An 18,199-nucleotide genomic window follows, 5' to 3' on the forward strand; every position below is an offset into this window, starting at 1 on the left:
CACTGATATCTTCAGCACATTCCATCCAAATGCAGAGGAAAACACCTTCTTCTCAAGTGCACATGCACATTCCCCAGGATAGACCTCATCTTGGGTCGCAAATCAGACCTCAGTAAATTTAAGAAAACTGAAATCGTATCAAGCATCTTCTCTCAACCACAATGCTATGAGACTAGATACCAATTATTAAAAAAAACTGAAAGAAACACAAACACATGGAAATTAAACAACACATTTCTAAATAACCTACACATTACTGAAGAAATCAAAAGGTAAATAAAAAAATTTCTAGAAACAAATGATAATGAAAACATGACAACTCAAAACCTATGGGATGCTGGAAAAGCAGTTCTAAGAGGGAATTTAGAGATATACAATCCTACCTGCAGAAACAAGAAAAACATCAAGTAGACAACCGAACTTTACACCCAAACTGGAAGAAGAAGGAAAAAAAACCCCAAAATTAGTAGAAGGAAAGAAATCATAAGGATCTGAGCAGAATAAATGAAAAAGAAATGAAAGAAACAATAGTAAAGATTAATAAAACTAAAAGCTGGTTCTTTGAGAAGATAAACAAAATTGATAAGCCTTTAGCCAGGCTCATCAAGGAAAAAAGAGAGAAGCATCAAATCAACAAAATTAGAAATGAAAAAGGAGAGGATACAACAGACAATGCAGAAATACAAAGGATTATAAGAGACTATTATTAATAACTGTATAGCAATAAAATGGATAACCTGGAAGAAACGGACAGATTCTTAGAAAAGTTCAATCTTCCAAGACTGAACCAGGAAGAAGTAGAAATTATGGACAACCCAATTACAAGCACTGAAATTGAAGCTGTGATCAAAAATCTCCAAAAAAAACAAAAACCCGGGACCAGATGGCTTCACAGGACAATTCTATCAGACATTTAGAGAAGAACTAATGCTTATCCTTCTGACGCTCTTTCAAAAGATTGCAGAGGAAGGAACATCCAAACTCATTCTACGAGGCCACCATCACCCTGATAGCAAAACCAGACAAAGACAACACAAAAAAAAGAAAACTACAGGCCAGTGTCACTGATGAACATAGATGCAAAAATCCTCAACAAAATTTCAGCAAACAGAATTCAGCAACACATCAAAAAGCTCCTACACCATGAGCAAGCTGGGTTTGTTCCAGGGATGCAAGGATTCTTCAGTATACACAAATCGATCAATGTAATACACCATATTAACAAATTGAAAGATAAAAACCATATGATCATCTCAATAGAAGCAGAAAAAGCCTTTGACAAAATTCAGCACCCATTTATGATTAAAACTCTTCACAAAATGGGCATAGAAGGGACCTACTTCAACATAGTAAAGGCCATATATAATAAGCCTACAGCAAACATTATTCTCAATGGTGAAGAACTGAAAGCATTCCCCCTAAGATCAGGAACAAGACAAGGGTGTCCACTTTCACCACTATTATTCAGCATAGTTCTGGAAGTCCTAGCTACAGCCATCAGAGAAGGAAAAGAAAAAAAGGAATCCAGATCAGAAAAGAAGAAATAAAGTTCTCACTGTTTGCAGATGACATAATAACTGTGCATGGAAAACCCTAAAGATAGTATCAGACGATTACTAGAGCTAATCAGTGAATACAGCAAAGTTTCAGCATACAAAATCAATGCGCAGAAATCACTTGCATTTCGATATACTAACAGTGAAAAATCAGAAAGAGAAATTAAGGAACAATCCCATTCAGCATTCCAAGAAAAAGAGTTAAATATCCAGGAATAAACTTACCTCAGGAGATAAAAGAACTGTACACAGAAAACTATAAGACACTAATGAAAGAAATCAAAGACAACATAAACAGATGGAGAGATATTCCATATTCATAGTTAGGAAGAATCAATATTGTGAAAATTTAGTAGTATACTAAACTACTAAACACAATCTACAGATTCAATGTGATCCCTATCAAATCACCAATGGCAGTTTTCACAGAACTGGAACAAAACATATCACAATTCATATGGAAACACAAAAGACCCCGAGTAGTCAAAGCAGTGCTGAGAAAGAAGAATGGAGCTGGAGAAATCAACCTTCCTGACTTCAGATTATACTACAAGTTGCAGTCATCAAGACAGTATGGTACTGGCACAAAAACAGAAATATAGACCAACAGAACAAGATAGAAAGCCCAGAAATAAACCCATGCACCTGTGGGTACCTTATTTTTGACAAAAGAGGCAAGAATTATACAGTGGGGCAATGATAGCCTCTTCAAGAAATGGACAGCTACATGTAAAAGAATGAAATTAGAACACTTCCTAACACCATACACAAAGATAAACTCAAAATGGATTAAAGACCTAAATGCAAGACCAGAAACTATAAAACTCTCAGAGGAGAACATAGGCAGAACACTTGATGACATAAATCAAAGCAAGATCCTCTATGACCCACCTCCTAGAGTAACGGAAATAAAAACAAAAGTAAACAAGTGGGACTTGATGAAACTTAAAAGCTTTTGCACAGCAAAGGAAACTATAAGCAAGGTGAAAAGACAACCCTCAGAATAGGAGAAAATAATAGCAAATGAAACAACTGACAAAGGATTAATTTCCAAAATATACAAGCAGCTCATATAACTCAATACCAGGAAAACAAATAACCCAATCAAAAAGTGGGGAAAAGACCTAAACAGACATTTTTCCAAAGAAGACATACAGATAGCTATCAAACACATGAAAAGTTGCTCAACATCGCTCATTATTAGAGAAATGCAAATCAAAACTACAATGTGATATCACTTCCAACCAGCCAGAATGGCCCTCAACAAAAAGTCTACAAACAGTAAATGCTGGAGAGGATGTGGAGCAAAGGAAATGCTCTTGCACTGTTGGTGGGAATGTAAATTGATATAGCCTCTATGGAAGATGGTATGGAGATTCCTTAAAAAACTAGGAATAAAACCACTATATGACCCAGCAATCCCACTCCTATGCATATACCCTGAGGAAACCAAGATTCAAAAACACACATGTATCCCATTGTTCATTGAAGCACTATTTACAATAGCTAGAACATGGAAGCAAGCTAGATGTCCCTTGACAGATGAATGGATAAAGAAGTTGTGGTACATATACACAATGGACTATTACTTAGCCATAAAAAGAAATTTATTTGAGTCAGTTCTAATGAGGTGGATGAACCTAGAACCTATTATACAGTGTGAAGTGAGTCAGAAAGAGAAAGATAAATATTGTATTCTAACGCATACATATGGAGTCTAGAAAAATGGTACTGAAGAATTTATTTACAGGACAGCACTGGAGAAACAGACATAGAAAATAGGTTTATGGTCGTGGGGTGAGGGGAGGAGAGGGTGAGATGTATGGAAAAAGTATCATGGAAACTTACATTACCATATGTAAAGTAGATAGCCAATGGGAATTTGCTGTACCACTCAGGAAATTCAAACAGCGGCTCTGTATCAATCTAGATGAGTGGGATGGAGAGGGAGATGGGAGGGGGGTCCAACAGGGAGGGGATATATGTATACATATGGCTGATTCATGTTGAGGTTTGACAGAAAACACAAAATTCTGTAAAACAATTATCCTTCAATAAAAAAATAAATTAGAAAAGAAGAAAAGTAAAAATATTTTTTTAAAAAAGAAATTCAAATCTCTAGTTATATGTTAAGGAAGTCAAGGTGTAATATACAGAATAAGGAATATGGTCAGTAATAGTGTAGTAAATCTGTATGAGGACAGATGGTTAACTAGATTTAGGGTGGTCTTTCATAATGTATGCAAGTATCAAAGCATTATGTAATACACCTGTAACTAACATAATATTGGCAACTTTATTTCAATAGAAATAATTAAATATAAATGTAGAGATTACCATGTTCATGGATCAGAGAATTCTATATTATTAGTAGAGCTGATCTACAAATTGATCTATAGATTCAAAGCAATCCCAAATCAAACATCAATGTGCTTTTTAAATGAAACTGGTAAGCTAGTTTTAAAATTTATATAGCTATTTGGATAATTTAGAATAGTCAGTAATTTTGAAAAGGGCATACATAATTGAATAACTCACAGCACTAGTTTCAAGATTAAGTATATTGCAATCAAGGCTGTGTGGTATTGGCACAGGGATAAAAACATCAGTGGAGAAGATTGAAATGTTCAGAAATCAGCACACAAGTACATGGTCAATTTATTTTCAGCAAATGTGCCTGAATAATTCAGTGGTGGTATTACAATAGTCTTTTCAAAACATGGTATTGAAACAACTGGCTACCAATTTGGAAAATATTGAACCCCCCTTTACCAAACATCATGCATGAAAATAAATGTGAAAGATTTAACCTACTTGATATAAAATCAAAGCATTAACAAAAGGAAAATATTAGGTTTGGACAAAAGTAATTGTGGTTTTTGCATTGTTGAAATTTGCCATTTGATATTGGAATATATTGTAAATAAACGTGGTTATGTTAATTATAATTTCATTGCACATTTCTTGCTTTATGTTTTTTTGCTAGTGACTTCTTGTTGTTCAGTTGCTAAGTTATGTCCAACTCTTTGTGACCCATAGACTGCCGCACACCTGGCTTCCCTGTCCTTTACCACCTCCTGGAGCTTGCTTAAACTCAGGTCCATTGAGTCAGTGATGCCATTCAGCCATCTCATCCTCTGTCGTCACCTTCTCCTCCTGCCTTCAATCTTTCCCAGCATCAGGGTCTTTTCCAGTGAGTTGGCTCTTTGTATCAGTTGGCCAAAGTCTTGGAACTTCAGCATCAGTCCTTCAGGGTTGATTTCCATTATGATTGACTGGTTTGATCTCCTTGCTGTCCAAGGTACTCTTAAGAGTCTGTATTTACTGTTTATTTTCTATTTATTTTAGACTATGGAAATGATGTTAGACAAAAAGCAGATTTGAGCAATTTTCTTATATGAGTTCAAAATGGGTTGTGAAACATCAGAGATGACTCGCAACATCAACAGTGCATTTGGCTGAGGAACTTCTAACGTACAGTACAGTGCAGTGGGTGGTTCAAGAAGTCTTGCAAAGGAGACAAGAGACTTGACAATGAGCGTAATTGCTGGCCATCAGAAGTTGACAATGACAATTCAGAGTCATCATCAAAGCTGATCCTCTTATAACTATTTGAGAAGTTGCCTAAGAACTCAACGTTGACCATTTTACAGTCATTCAGCATTTGAAGCAAATTGGAAAGGTGCAAAAGCTCGAAAAGTGGATGCCTCATGAGCTGACCAGAAATCTGAACCATTTCTCAATTAGATTGCAAAATGCGACAAAAAGTGGATTGTATACAACAACTGGTGATGACCGGCTCAATGACTGGACCAAGAAGAAGCTCTGAAGCACCTCCCAAAGCCAACTCGCACCAAAAAAGATTATGGTTACTGTTTGGTGGTCTCTTGCTGGTCTGATCCACTACAGCCTTCTGAATCCCTGTGAAAATAGTACATCTGAGAATTATGCTCAGCAAATTGATGAGATGCACCAAAAACTGCAGCCCCTGCAGCTGGCATTGTTCAACAGAACGAGCCCAGTCCTTCCCAATGACAACATCCTACCACACGTGAAACACTTATACAAATTGGACTACGGAGTTTTGCCTCCTCCACCATATTCACCTCTCACCAACCGACTATCATTTCTTCAAGCATCTCGACACTTTTTGCAGGGAAAATGCTTCCACAACCAGCAGGATCTAGAAAACACATTCCAAGAGTTCTTTGAGTCCCCAGCTACAGATTTTTATGCCACAGGGATAAACTTATTTCTCACTGGAAAAATTGTGTTGATTGTAATCGTTCCCATTTGATTAATAAAAATGTGTTTGAGCCTAGTTGTAATGATTTAAAATTCACCACCTGAAACAGAAATTACATTTGCACCAACCTAACAGGAGAAGAATCTCTGTAACATTTAATCAGGCAGATTTCTTAGGTAGGAGGCACAAATCACAATCTTTTAAAAAGGAATAATTTGGACTTCCTTAAAAGACTTAGGAAAATCTAAAGGCAAGCCACAGGTTGAGAGAATATAATAAATCATATGCATATATGATCTGTGTGTGTATCTATAATACATACATATGTCAGGGGAGTGTGTAATTTCCTTAGTTCTGTCTCACTGCAGCAAAAATTTGAAGCGATGGATGGACTAGTGTTACAGCTCAGTTTTATTCAGCAAGCAAAGGAAAATATATCCTCGAGGTGTAAGAGCGGGCCAGCCCAAAAGAAGTGAAGAGAAGAGAAGCCAGCGGCTTAATTTTGGCTCCCCTTTTTATGTGTTTTCCTCCTCCCCCTGAGCCTGTCCTATGTAAACTGGGCTAGCCAGGAGGGCTGTTTGCTTCATCTGAGGTTCTCACTCAGGTCCGTGGTCCTTCCTTTGTTCTATTTTTCCTTTCTTTGTCTTTTTGCCACTACTACTTTGGACTCCTTTTTCCTATTCTAACTACCTAAAATATATGTATCCAGAATATATAGAAAATGATTACAACTCAGTGATTAATTTCCCAAAGAAAAATAACTTGGATGATAAATGAACACTGAAGCGTCCTATTTGAAACAACATAAAAATATCTCTAAAAATATATTTAATTACTAACATCCAAGTATAAAAATTTTGACGTTTAGTGTATTTGTACAGAGAATGGTAGAGTACTTCTTTTAAAATTGTAATTGAAAATAGCAAAATATTGTAATCAGAAGTGTTAGTTGCTCAGTCATGTCCAACTCTGTGAAACCCCATGGACTGTAGCCCGCCAGGCTCCTCTGCCCATGGAATTTTCCAGGCAAGAATATTGGAGTGTGTTGCCACTTCCTCCTCCATGAGACCTTCTGAATCCAAGGACTGAACCTGCATCTCCTGTGTCTACTGCATTGCAGGCAGATTCTTTCCCTGAGCCACCTGAAAAGCCCAATCAGAGGAAAACATCAGTTCAGTATATAAGCAAAATTAAGCAGAGTTACTAACCAAAATAACTAAGTTAAATAATATATGGAAACTATATTATGGAGACATATTAATTGTATTTTTAGAAAGATAGAGCCATATATTAGTGTGAAAAGATTTTAAAAAGTGAATATTAATTTGTTGAATAAGAAACATAGTATCAATGAGGCTGTATCATAAATGACTAGATAGCAATAAGTAAATGTCTTCCCTGATTTTCTCTTTATATATTTTTTTCTTACAGGAATTATATTGACAGGCATTTCCCCTTGAGTATTTCTTGAGGCCACATCCTTCCTCCTACCATCTTTCTCCAAACTTAGTGAGCTGATTTACCTCTCCTTTGTTTTAGTTTTTCATTGTAAAGATACAGACAAAAAAAAAAAAAACTACATTTTTTTCTCTCCTTTTTTTTTTTACCTTCACAGTCATAGTAACTTAGCAAAAAGTCAATGCCTCCTTCTTATTTACTCATATAGAGTATGCCATACCTCAAAATGTTTTTCAAATAGTTTTAGCATTTTAAAGAGACTATAACTATGGAAATGATTTTAAAGTTCAGTGTTACAGAAAATTATGACCTTGCTTTCATTTTGTAGGGTATCAAAAATGTGTAAAGTACTGGAGAATGGATTACATCTGTTTTGTCTTCTCCTGAAGTGATAATTTTTTGTGGTTCTTTACTTTTCCTCTTTCCCTTTGGTCTGTGGCTGCAAAAATCACTTTAATTGCTCAGCTAACCTTTCCTTCTACCCAAGCATACCTTTAAAAAAACAGGTAATATTATTTTTTTGAGGCTTGATATGCTCTGATGAAATATGAAGCTTATTTACTTTCCTTAGCTTCCTTTTTTGTTGGAGAGTCTGACTTACCAGTTCTCTTTAACTTTCGTGTAGATTTGTCATTGGGCGAGAAAAACCAGGACAAGTGAGTGAGGTTGCCCAGTTGATAAGCCAGACCCTGGAACAAGAAAGGCGCCAGAGAGAGCTGCTTGAACAGCACTATGCCCAGTATGATGCTGACGACGATGAGGTAAGCCGCGCTTGCAAAATTCTTCTTCCTTCATTTCTTCTTACTACATCCCAACTCGATAAAACTCTCTTTACCATATAGCAGTAAGACAGATCTTTGCAGTTTTTCAAGGAGAATGTGTCAGCTTCAGTCTTATAGAAAGGAAATATTGCTTGCGTTTGTTAATAGCTTATTAATCAATTAATGGTATCATATTTACAGTATGAAGTCTTCTGGATCAAATAAGTCCTCTTTTATCATATAATTAAGATACATTCATTGAAACAAAAAAAGGGTAAAAATACCAAAATATAAATACTAGCTATCTTGGATTTTTCTCTCTCTGCTTTGTATTTTTCCATTTTTTTCCAGGTTTTCTACAGTAAGTATGTAACAGGGAATACTTTTTAAAAAAATCAGTAAACATTTTGAATGAAAAGACACACATACACACACAAACACACACAGAAAGTACTGAAAATTGCCGAGTGTTTTTAGATTTTCTTCCCCCCAGGAAGAGAAAGTTCTTTGGATCTGCTCACTATGATTTGTGCTAACATAATGCAGAACAAAGCTTTTCCACCAGTGCATATTCCATAGAGTAGATCCATATTGGAATAATTTTGCATCCCGCTCTCTGTAAAAGATCAGGCAAATGAATAGAAGCTAACCCCCAAGTGAAAACGACTCTCCAGAACCCTTGTGTGTTGTAATATAATACAGATGCTGGTCTATTTCTAATGTGAGTGCCAAATGTACATTGATATAATGGGACAACATACTTTTTTATAAACATGTTAAACATGCATATGTTTCACATTGACATGTCAAAGGATCCATCACCAATGTAACTGCAGTGTTTCATGCTCCATAAACACAGTGAATACTCAGGTAAAACAGATATTCTTTATACCAGCTGATGGAAGGACAGTGCAACTTCATATGTTCAACCTCTACTCAGCTGAATATGTTATTTCTCCAGAACTGTTTTGGTTTCTAGCAGGGACCTAGTGAAGATTAATAAAGAGACATTCAAATATTTTTCATGTATTTTTAGTGTGGAATGTTTTAACACAAATGTATATTCATTTTTCATTTGTTTGTAGTATAATGAGAATGTATGCTCTCTTTATTATAGTAGAAAATTTTTTCAGTGGTGCTTCAGTCAACTATTGATCTAAGAATAAACATCAGACTATTCTTCACGTGAGTGAATTAGTTCCTTAAAATTCTATTTAATTGATTTAGTTTTTCACCTTCAGAATTCATTTTAAATGGCAAGTATTTTTTTGAAACTAAAACAGTGATTTCCTCAAATATTTGAACTTTCATCTTCCCTATTTTTCAGTTCTCTGCACAAGAATCTTGTGTTTTATCAGAGACACTGATTTGCTTTGGCTGCAAGCCTGAATTAGGATTGTAGAATCATTGCACATTTGGCTGTTACCTGCTCACTCTGTTAGAAAAAATTTGGATTTGAGGTTCAGGGGAGTACGGGTGACATCAAGTGGTAGAAGGTGAGGAGGCCAAATTTTCCAGTCTCTGGATCTGTGTCTTTGTTTAAAAGTACAGGGCAAGTTTCTCATATTCCATAAAGCATGAGGAATAAAGCATCAGGTCTAACAAGGAAAGAGGGAAAAATCAGATATTTCTTTAATTAAGGCTTCCCAACTGAACATTTTAGATCACATACTACATATTTCCTCCAGTTATTTTTAGGAATAGATCGCATTGATCTGCCAAAGCTTTCAACCTAAAATTTCTTTTTTTTAATGTAAGATTTTCTCTAATAATTCAAATAAATGTATAAGGAATACTTGTCATTCAATTTTTATACTTAGAAATATACCATATGGATTTTGTTTATTCTTTTGTATGCCTGTTTGTGGGGACTTCCCTGGTGGCTCAGCGGTAAAGAATCTGCCTGCAATACAGGAGATCAACGTTTGATCCCTGGGTCGGGAAGATCTCCTGAAGGAGGGTATGGCAACCCACTCCAGTATTCCTGCCTAGAGAATCTCATGAACAGAGGAGCCTGGTGGGCTACAGTCCATAGGGTCTCACAAAGTTGGACATGACTGAAGCAATTTAGCAGCAGCAGCATGCCTGTTTTTATAAGGAAAGCAGAGTTGATTGTCACCTGAGCAGATATTCTCAGGGGCAAGGAGGGTAGTAAATAAATTTTCAGTGCCAGGCACTTTGCTGGGTGTCTTCTCTACATGATTTCAGATCATCTTTATAACAAGCAGAAGAGAATCTGCCCCCTCCTTTTCTAAAGATGTAATAATTGAGGCTTTTTCTAATGGTATAGCTAGTGGCTGCCAGATTTAGGTTGGGAACAGGGGTCTCCTGGCTCCAAAGCCTGGACTCTTTGCAACACACTGCTGATTTTGAATGGAGTAGACTGGTGTGTATGTCTCTATCTAGGCACACACAGAGTCACTGGGACACAAGAGATGCTGCAACGGGGATTCCTGTTTTGGGTAATGAAGTTTCTTGTTCTGGAAGAATACCTAGGTTCTGGAATTCTTTGTTCTATAAATTTCTATTAATAGGGGGATCAAATACTTGACAAGAGTTATTTTACATTAGGTAAATACTTAATCCAGAAGTAGCCTGTGAAGATAGGGCTTAAATGGAATAGCTGAGTATACAACTATTCTACAAAAAGTCAGAGTTTAGTTTTAGGTTAAACTTTTTCTTCTGCCTGCAAGATGTTGAAATAGAAAGCAGGTGCTTGCTACACCAAGTAACCTTCACTTTATTGAAAAGGTCAAGGAGTTCTTTCTCACTGTTTCTTTCTCTCTCATGTTCCTTTTGGACATATCCTTCTCCCTTTCTTCTGTGTTACACACTGCCTCACCAAAGCATGCCCAGCTAAAACCAACCATTACTTTTCTGTATGTTGGAGAGATGAAAGGTCTGCAAATAGTGAAAATCCACTTTTGTGTAAACATGTCAATTTATTTACTTGATTTAGGCTTATTTTTTATTAGTGCTTCCAGATGTTTTTTAATTGATTTGTGTTAAGTCCTTATTTTTTATTTATTCTCTCTCTGTGTTAATGAAAAGTAAAATACATAATGAAAATGAAAATAACCAATATTGGTTATCCAATGAGCAATTTGCATGGTCCTTGAATAATTTATTAATTTCATATGTAATGGAACAATTTATTGATTTACATATCCTGTTAACCCTCAGTTGTGTAACCAGTCACTTGGTTTCTCGTTTTTCTTACCATTTATAGAATCATCTTGTGATTTCAAAGTTAGAATCATTTTTATTTGGTAATATCCCCCATGACATTCCCTAGACCAGCCAGGAAAACCTCTAATTAAATGCAGAACGACCAGGTTCATGCAGTTAATTTCCAGAGCCAGCACTTAGATCAGCATTGTCTACTGAAGAACAGAGAACTCTGGTTTTGGTCAGATAACCCAAGGTTGATTCTAACTTGGAACCTGTCACATTGAAAGAGGGGAGCTGCTTGCTTGAATTGCCTATAAGGAAAACATTGCACTGTGAGGAAATATGTCCTGAAATTGTAAAAGTACAGTGGACCTCTTATCAGAACCGTATTGAAGATTAAGAATACTTTACCATGCATTGTGTGTGCTTATATGTATCTGTTTTAATAGTTTAATAAATTAAAAGTTATACTCCAGTAGAATTTAAAATACATAGATAATCCCAAAACTTCATTTAAATTTCTGAATTTTTTGTTTTTTTCCTTCAAATATTTAAACTGGAAGAGTTTAAAATATGTGAATGCCCAATTCAATTTGAATTGCATTCCTGTTTCTGTTCATTCTCTGTTAAACATTCTGATTTTTTTTTTAAGTTAAAATGGCTCTGCCTAACAGCTGAAAAATAAAGGATCCTTTAAAGAAGAGGGAGATGTAAATCTGAACCACTGAAAAATTTTAAATCTAGATCTGAGTGTATCTGTGATAAGGCATTTTACTTCTGGATTTATAAAATTGTTCATTTCTTTTTCTTTCTTTCTTCTTTTTTTTTTTTAAAAAAAAAAAAAACAATCTGAAAGGTAACCATGGAGGATTTCAGTAAACCCCTCAGACAGTCAGCACTGTCTCATGAAATTCTGAGGGTATAGTAAATTTTTCAACTAGATTTTATTTTCAATAACAAATTTTATTTCCATTCATACGCCACAGCTATCAGGGTTTACCTTTTAAGGCGAGATGATGTAATTCTGACATATGTTTTATGTCACAGGAGTCATGTATCTGTATTTTGGGGACTTCATTTCTATCAAAGAGCAAAATGTAATGCGAAACACTGTGGGCTTAGACTGGAAATGAAATGTGAACTGGTACTGTACCACTTTTTAAAATTAGAACGTATGTAATGGTTGTTCACATTAAAATGAGTTATTTTACATACACTTTTAAAATTATGTGATTATTATGCTTTTGCTTCTTTGAATGTTAAGATATAATATTTATTAGACTTTGAAGTCTTAGATTATAGATTGCATTTCAAAGCCTTTTTGTGTAGTAGTTTGTAGTGAGATTAATTATCACTCCAGAAACTGAGGCTCCTTCTTTTAAAATATAATTTAATCTTTCTTTCATAATTTGTTTTTATTACTAGAAATTATTATTATCACAACTACATCATGACAACATTAGTTTATTTTTTAGAATCTTTTAAAGTATTGAATGCAACTTAGAGCAGGTGCCTACATGGACATATATTTTTATTGCTTGTGTTAATATGTAATAATTAGAAGCAGAAATATAATGGAAGTTGTGGTTTGCATAAGAGTTAAAGGTTTAAAAAATGTAATTTTTATGTGAAAAAGCATTAAAGGGATAACATTAAATCTGACTTCTGCTGTTTGCTGTTCCTGTTTGGAAGCAGGTTGTGTTGTACGAACAAGAGATTGCAGTTGCTATGGGTGGCCTTTTAATAATGTGCACTGGCTCTGTAACTGTTTACATGGTGGAAAAACTAAGAGTTTGGGGGTGTTCTCTTAGTCTTGAAAGTTTATGTTAAAGTAAGCACTGGAACGTCAGTGTTTTTCCTTCCTTTATATTAGGCTACTGCCTCTAGTGGAGGGAAAGCCTTTTTTAATCTCTGTTGTCAACCGTTTTAGAACCCTGTGGCTGAACTGCAAGGAGTGTCTGGCAACTGCAATAACAGTAACAACTGTTTCCTAAAGGTTTGTTTTTGGTGGAAAATAATGCTTGTCTTTACCTTCCTGCTTCATGTGTGAAATCAAAAGTTCTACGTGTCTTATTAACTAGCTCTGTGCTCAGAAGAACTTCTCTAGAACCATGTGTTTTGTATGTTGAATAACAATTCGAAAATAATCACTCAAAAAATAGTATTTAATTCTGAAACATAGCACACATTTTAGTCCCAGGTTCTGCAATTTGGACTTACTTCCTAATATTTCACCATGGATGTTTTTAACCCCTAACATTTTAAATATTTTGTAATTCATATTAAGGAGAAGAAAAAGATAACCAACAATAGGGCTGTATGATGTTTATAAAATACAATATAGACAGCAATTTAAATATATCATCTTTAAATTCAGTGATTATTTCTCAGAAAAGGATCATTTGATAAAGTTCTTAATTTTTAAAAGAACTAAATGCATATATCTTTCAATTATAGTATGACTTGTTTACATGACATATTGTAGGCATACTAAAATGTATAAAAACATTTTATACTTTAAATAATAAAATAATTCTTACTATCTTTAGCTGCCAGTAACAGTGATAGAGTAACTTAGAAATGGGAAGTCAGGTGTATTTAAAAGGGAGATTGTTTTATGGTGATTAGAGGAGCCAGAAAAATAGGAGAAATACAAAATCTTTCAGTTTGTATGCAGAGTCCAATTTGACTGGACTTTTAAAATTTTTATATTTAATCATACCCTTTGGTTTATGATCTCCAGATCCCTACTAGTGGTCATTATCATTGAAATCCAGAATCATAAGGTACTTGGAAGACATTCAGTTAAAGATTGTGTTCATTTTTGGTCTTATAAGCAGCGCACTGCCTACAAAGTGTCTGCCTGCAATGCGGGAGACCTGGGTTCGATCCCTGGGACGGGAAGATCCCCTGGAGAAGGAAATGGCACCCCACTCCAGTACACTTGCCTGGAAAATCCATGGACGGAGAAACCTGGTAGGCTACAGTCCATGGGGTCGCGCAGAGTCGGACACGACTGAGCGGCCTCACCTTCACTTTCAAGCAGTGCACACGTGCACACAAGCACACACGCTGAAACGCAGTGTGCTCGGGAGCTGGCCTGCTGCTCCGCGTGAAAGGTCCTCTCTAGCAGTACTGTCTGTGTGTAGAAACAGTGTTATTTATAACACTGAGCAGAGACAGGAAGATGTAGAGTACGAAGGGAACTTAGAAGTTAGAACAGAAAACTTTGCCTAAATAATGCCATCTTTTTGTAGCTCATCTTTGGAGGTTATTTTTGTTTATTATAACTCAAGTGATTTGGATATGTTTTCTTCTTTTCTGTCCAACTACCACATTGTCATATTAATTCGTGACCGAGATACAAAATATCAGATAAAATTTAAATTAAATTTCTCTCAGATTACAGACTTTGTACTTTCTAGAAACCGTTCTAGAACAATTCAGTGATGAACTGCAGAGTTAGCAATGTTAGACCAATGCCATAAAAACAAACACAAATGACAGCATTTTTCCAACTTTAAAAACATCTATGAGTTGAATTAATTTTTTACCAAAAAGCTCTAAAATGCTGAAATGCACAGTGAGAGTTGGGCCTTATTATCCCGGGAAACTAACTTTCCAGTGGGCCACAGGGGCCCTGTGGTTCCCCATGCTTTTGCGTCTCCTGTTTTCTCTACCTTGAATGCCATTCCCTGCACTCTTTGTTGCTCTTGTTAATCCTCTTCACCTTTGAGGACTCTGTTTAGGTTTCATCCATTCCTCCAAAGCTTTCCTGGGCTCTCTTAGCTGGACTGAGGGCTGGTTTTTACTCAGTCAGTATCACCTCGTGTAGCTTTCCCTACCACTTTTTACCTACCACTAGTTTGTAATCTGGAGAAGGAAATGGCAACCCACTCCAGTGTTCTTGCCTGGAGGATCCCAGGGATGGGGTCGCACAGAGTCGGACAGGACTGAAGTGACTTAGCAGCAGTAGCAGTTTGTAGTCCCTTCAATGGCAGCTTTCAGTAGCTGGTTGGCTTTTAATACACGCAGGGATGAGCGCAACATGGGCAGTGAGAGGAAGCCCAGACATTGAGTCGAACTGAATCACTCAAATGATGTAAGATGAAGAGTGGAGAGAAGAGTTAAATGAGGAGAATGACGTTTAGTTACGGACATAATCTGAAACAGGGAAGGAAAAACGGCACAGAATACAGGGATGAAAGAATCTAGTTAGGAATAGATTAGAAACTGAAGATAGGGAAAGGACTGAAGGAATGAGCTGTACTTGTCTCTGGTACTTTGAGGGTTAGCACCTTTCTGGGGGCTTTTGCTATCACATTTTAATTGTTTTGAGAGACTATGAATTTGCAGAAAGACCTTATCTTTATCATATTGCACCAAAATCTTCTGCATGTAAAGCCAAGAAAAAAAATAATTAATGCATATTTCATTCCTTGAAAACCTTTGGGACCTTGGAAATAGCAACCTGGTGACTCATAGTGACATGACTTCTTTTTAGTCATAACTGAATAAACATGTAGTAGAAACAGAATAGTTGGAATGGCCTAAGTGATACCAAGATCTATATTGCATAGATCTTCGCCTGCCCATTGTATGAACTTAGAAATATCCTTCCATCATAGAAATCGTCCTGATACCAGGAATACAGTCAAACCTTTAGAGTGTGAAATGTATATAATGATGTATATGGCTTTGGTACCAACACCAAATAATGATGAAAAAGAAGAGTTGTAAGTTATTCCTATTCAAAAGAATAAGAACTTCTTCCTACTCAAAATAATACAAAAAAATCCTAAACAAAATAGTAGCAAACCATATTCAATAACATAAAAAAGATGTCATGGCCAAGTTGAATTTAGCCAATAATGCAAGTATGGTTTAACACTGGAAAATCAGTCAGTATTGCATCTGACATTGTACTGAAAGGCATGAAGAAATAATTAAAGAAATAAATTAGAAAGAAATAAGAGTTATCATTACCAAGAGTTATCATAAGAGTTATTATTACCAAGTGATTATCTGTTTGGAAAATCTCAAATATATATACAGAGTATACATTACAGATAGAGTAATGATTTCAGCGAATTTGCTGGATACAGAATTAATATTAAATATAACATCTATCTCACTGTACCCACATAGAGAAAATATAATTTATAAGCTATTTACCTTGTTAAAGGCAAGAACATGCCTAACAAAAGATAAGTATGACCTTCATGGAGAAAAATTCATTTTATTGAACTTTATTAAAGAAAGCTTGTATAGAAAGACAAAAAAAAAAACCTTTTGTTGATGGACTAAGAGACCCAATAGCTTAATTCAGTCAATTTTCTATAAGTTAATTTATATATTCAATATGATTGAAATAAAATGATTCTAAGGAATTTTTAGATGGAATTTGATAACCTGATGCTCAAATATATATGAGAGAATAATATACCAGAAATAACTGTAATATTTCACATGGTATTTATTATTTATTATTAAGAGATATTTATTATATTATATTAAGAGATATTTATTATTAAACTGTAGCAAGTTAGAACCTAGGACAAAAGAATGGACAACTTGGTCAGTTAGCTCAGAAACAGACCCTACCACATAGAAAATTTGTTTGTGGCACAGATAACACTGTATATGAGTTGAGAAATATTAGGCTTTTCAATGAAGGGTAAATGGTAAAATTGCAATCCTCATCTCAATCTGAGCTCAAAAGTTCATTCCAGATGAATTATTACTGAAATGTGAAAAGAAAAGCTGTAAAATTTAGGATTCAGTATAGAAGAATATCTTTATGACTTCAGTGTAAGAAATGGTTCCTTACATGAGACACTTAAGCAAATCCATAAAGGAAACAATCGAGAAAATTGAGTGCATTACTATTAAGAACTTTTGCTTATCAAAAGAATGCTTCTGTGAAAACAAAAAGACATACCAGAAGCTGGAAGAAAATAGTTGAAAAAAATGAAAAACTGAAAAAAACCTATATAAAAAGTCCTCTATGAGCCAATGAGAAAAGTCTACATATAGACTATTGACTTAAATAGTCATATTGTAGGGGAAGAGAAATCTGAGTGGCCAGTGAGCACATGAAAAGATGCTCAAACATATTAGGAATCAAAATATAAAAATTAAAAACTAAAATGAAATACTATTTTCCATCTATTAAATTGATTTAAATTGGATATCTTAAGTTTTGGTGGGAATATGGACTAAAGAGAACTCTTCTCTGCAATAAATATAAATTGGCCCATTCACTTTGAAAAATGATTCAGCATTATCTGGTGAAGTTGACTCAACAATTATATTTCTTAAAATAATACCTCAGTAAAATTCTTAAATTCATGCGGTGTTGCTGTTGTTGTTCAGTCACTCAGTGATGTTTGACTTTTGTGACCCCATGGACTGCAGCACACCAGGCCTCTCTGTCCATCACTGTCTCCCTGAGATTGCTCAAACGCACGTCCATTGAATCCATGATACCATCCAACCATCTCACCCTCTGTCGTTCCCTTCTCCTGCCTTCAGTCTTTCCCAGCTCAGGGTCTTTTCCAGTGAGTCACCGCTTCCAGTGAGTCTTTTGTACAGGTGGCCAAAGTATTGGAGCTTCAGCTTCAGCATCAGTCCTTCCAATGAATATTCAGGGTTGACTTTCTTTGGAATTGACTGGTTTGATCTCCTTGCTGTCCAAGGGACTCTGAAGAGTCTTTTCCAGCACCACAGTTTGAAAGTATCAGTTCTTCAGTGTTCAGCCTTCTTTATGGTCCAGCTCTCACATCCATACATGACTAATGGAAAAACTATAGCTTTGACTAGACGGACCTTTGTTGGCAAAGTAACGTGTCTGCTTTTTAATATGCTGTCTAGGTTGGTCATAACTTTTCTTCCATGGAGCAAGCGTCTTTTAATTTCATGGTTGCAGTCACTGTCTGCAGTGATTTTGGAGACCAAGAAAATAAAGTCTGCCACTGTTTCCATTTTTTCCCCATCCATTGGCCATG

At 35.5% G+C, this 18,199-nt stretch overlaps 1 protein-coding gene across 13 annotated transcripts in view; it reads left to right on the top strand.

Annotated features, from left to right (window-relative positions):
- Positions 1–18,199, top strand: part of PPP1R9A (protein phosphatase 1 regulatory subunit 9A) — a 321,267-nt gene that overhangs the window by 218,775 nt on the left and 84,293 nt on the right. For 8 of the 13 annotated variants that reach the window (XM_043872339.1, XM_043872347.1, XM_043872349.1 and 5 more), the window contains exons 6-7: positions 7,886–8,021; positions 13,123–13,188. In XM_043872339.1, the coding sequence (XP_043728274.1) occupies positions 7,886–8,021; positions 13,123–13,188 (202 nt within the window). The remainder of the gene's footprint in view (positions 1–7,885; positions 8,022–13,122; positions 13,189–18,199) is intronic. The other 5 variants (XM_043872345.1, XM_043872350.1, XM_043872348.1 and 2 more) reach the window with 1 other exon arrangement.

Source organism: Cervus elaphus, chromosome 18, assembly GCF_910594005.1.
Source record: "Cervus elaphus chromosome 18, mCerEla1.1, whole genome shotgun sequence".
Classification (NCBI taxonomy): Eukaryota; Metazoa; Chordata; class Mammalia; order Artiodactyla; family Cervidae; genus Cervus; species Cervus elaphus.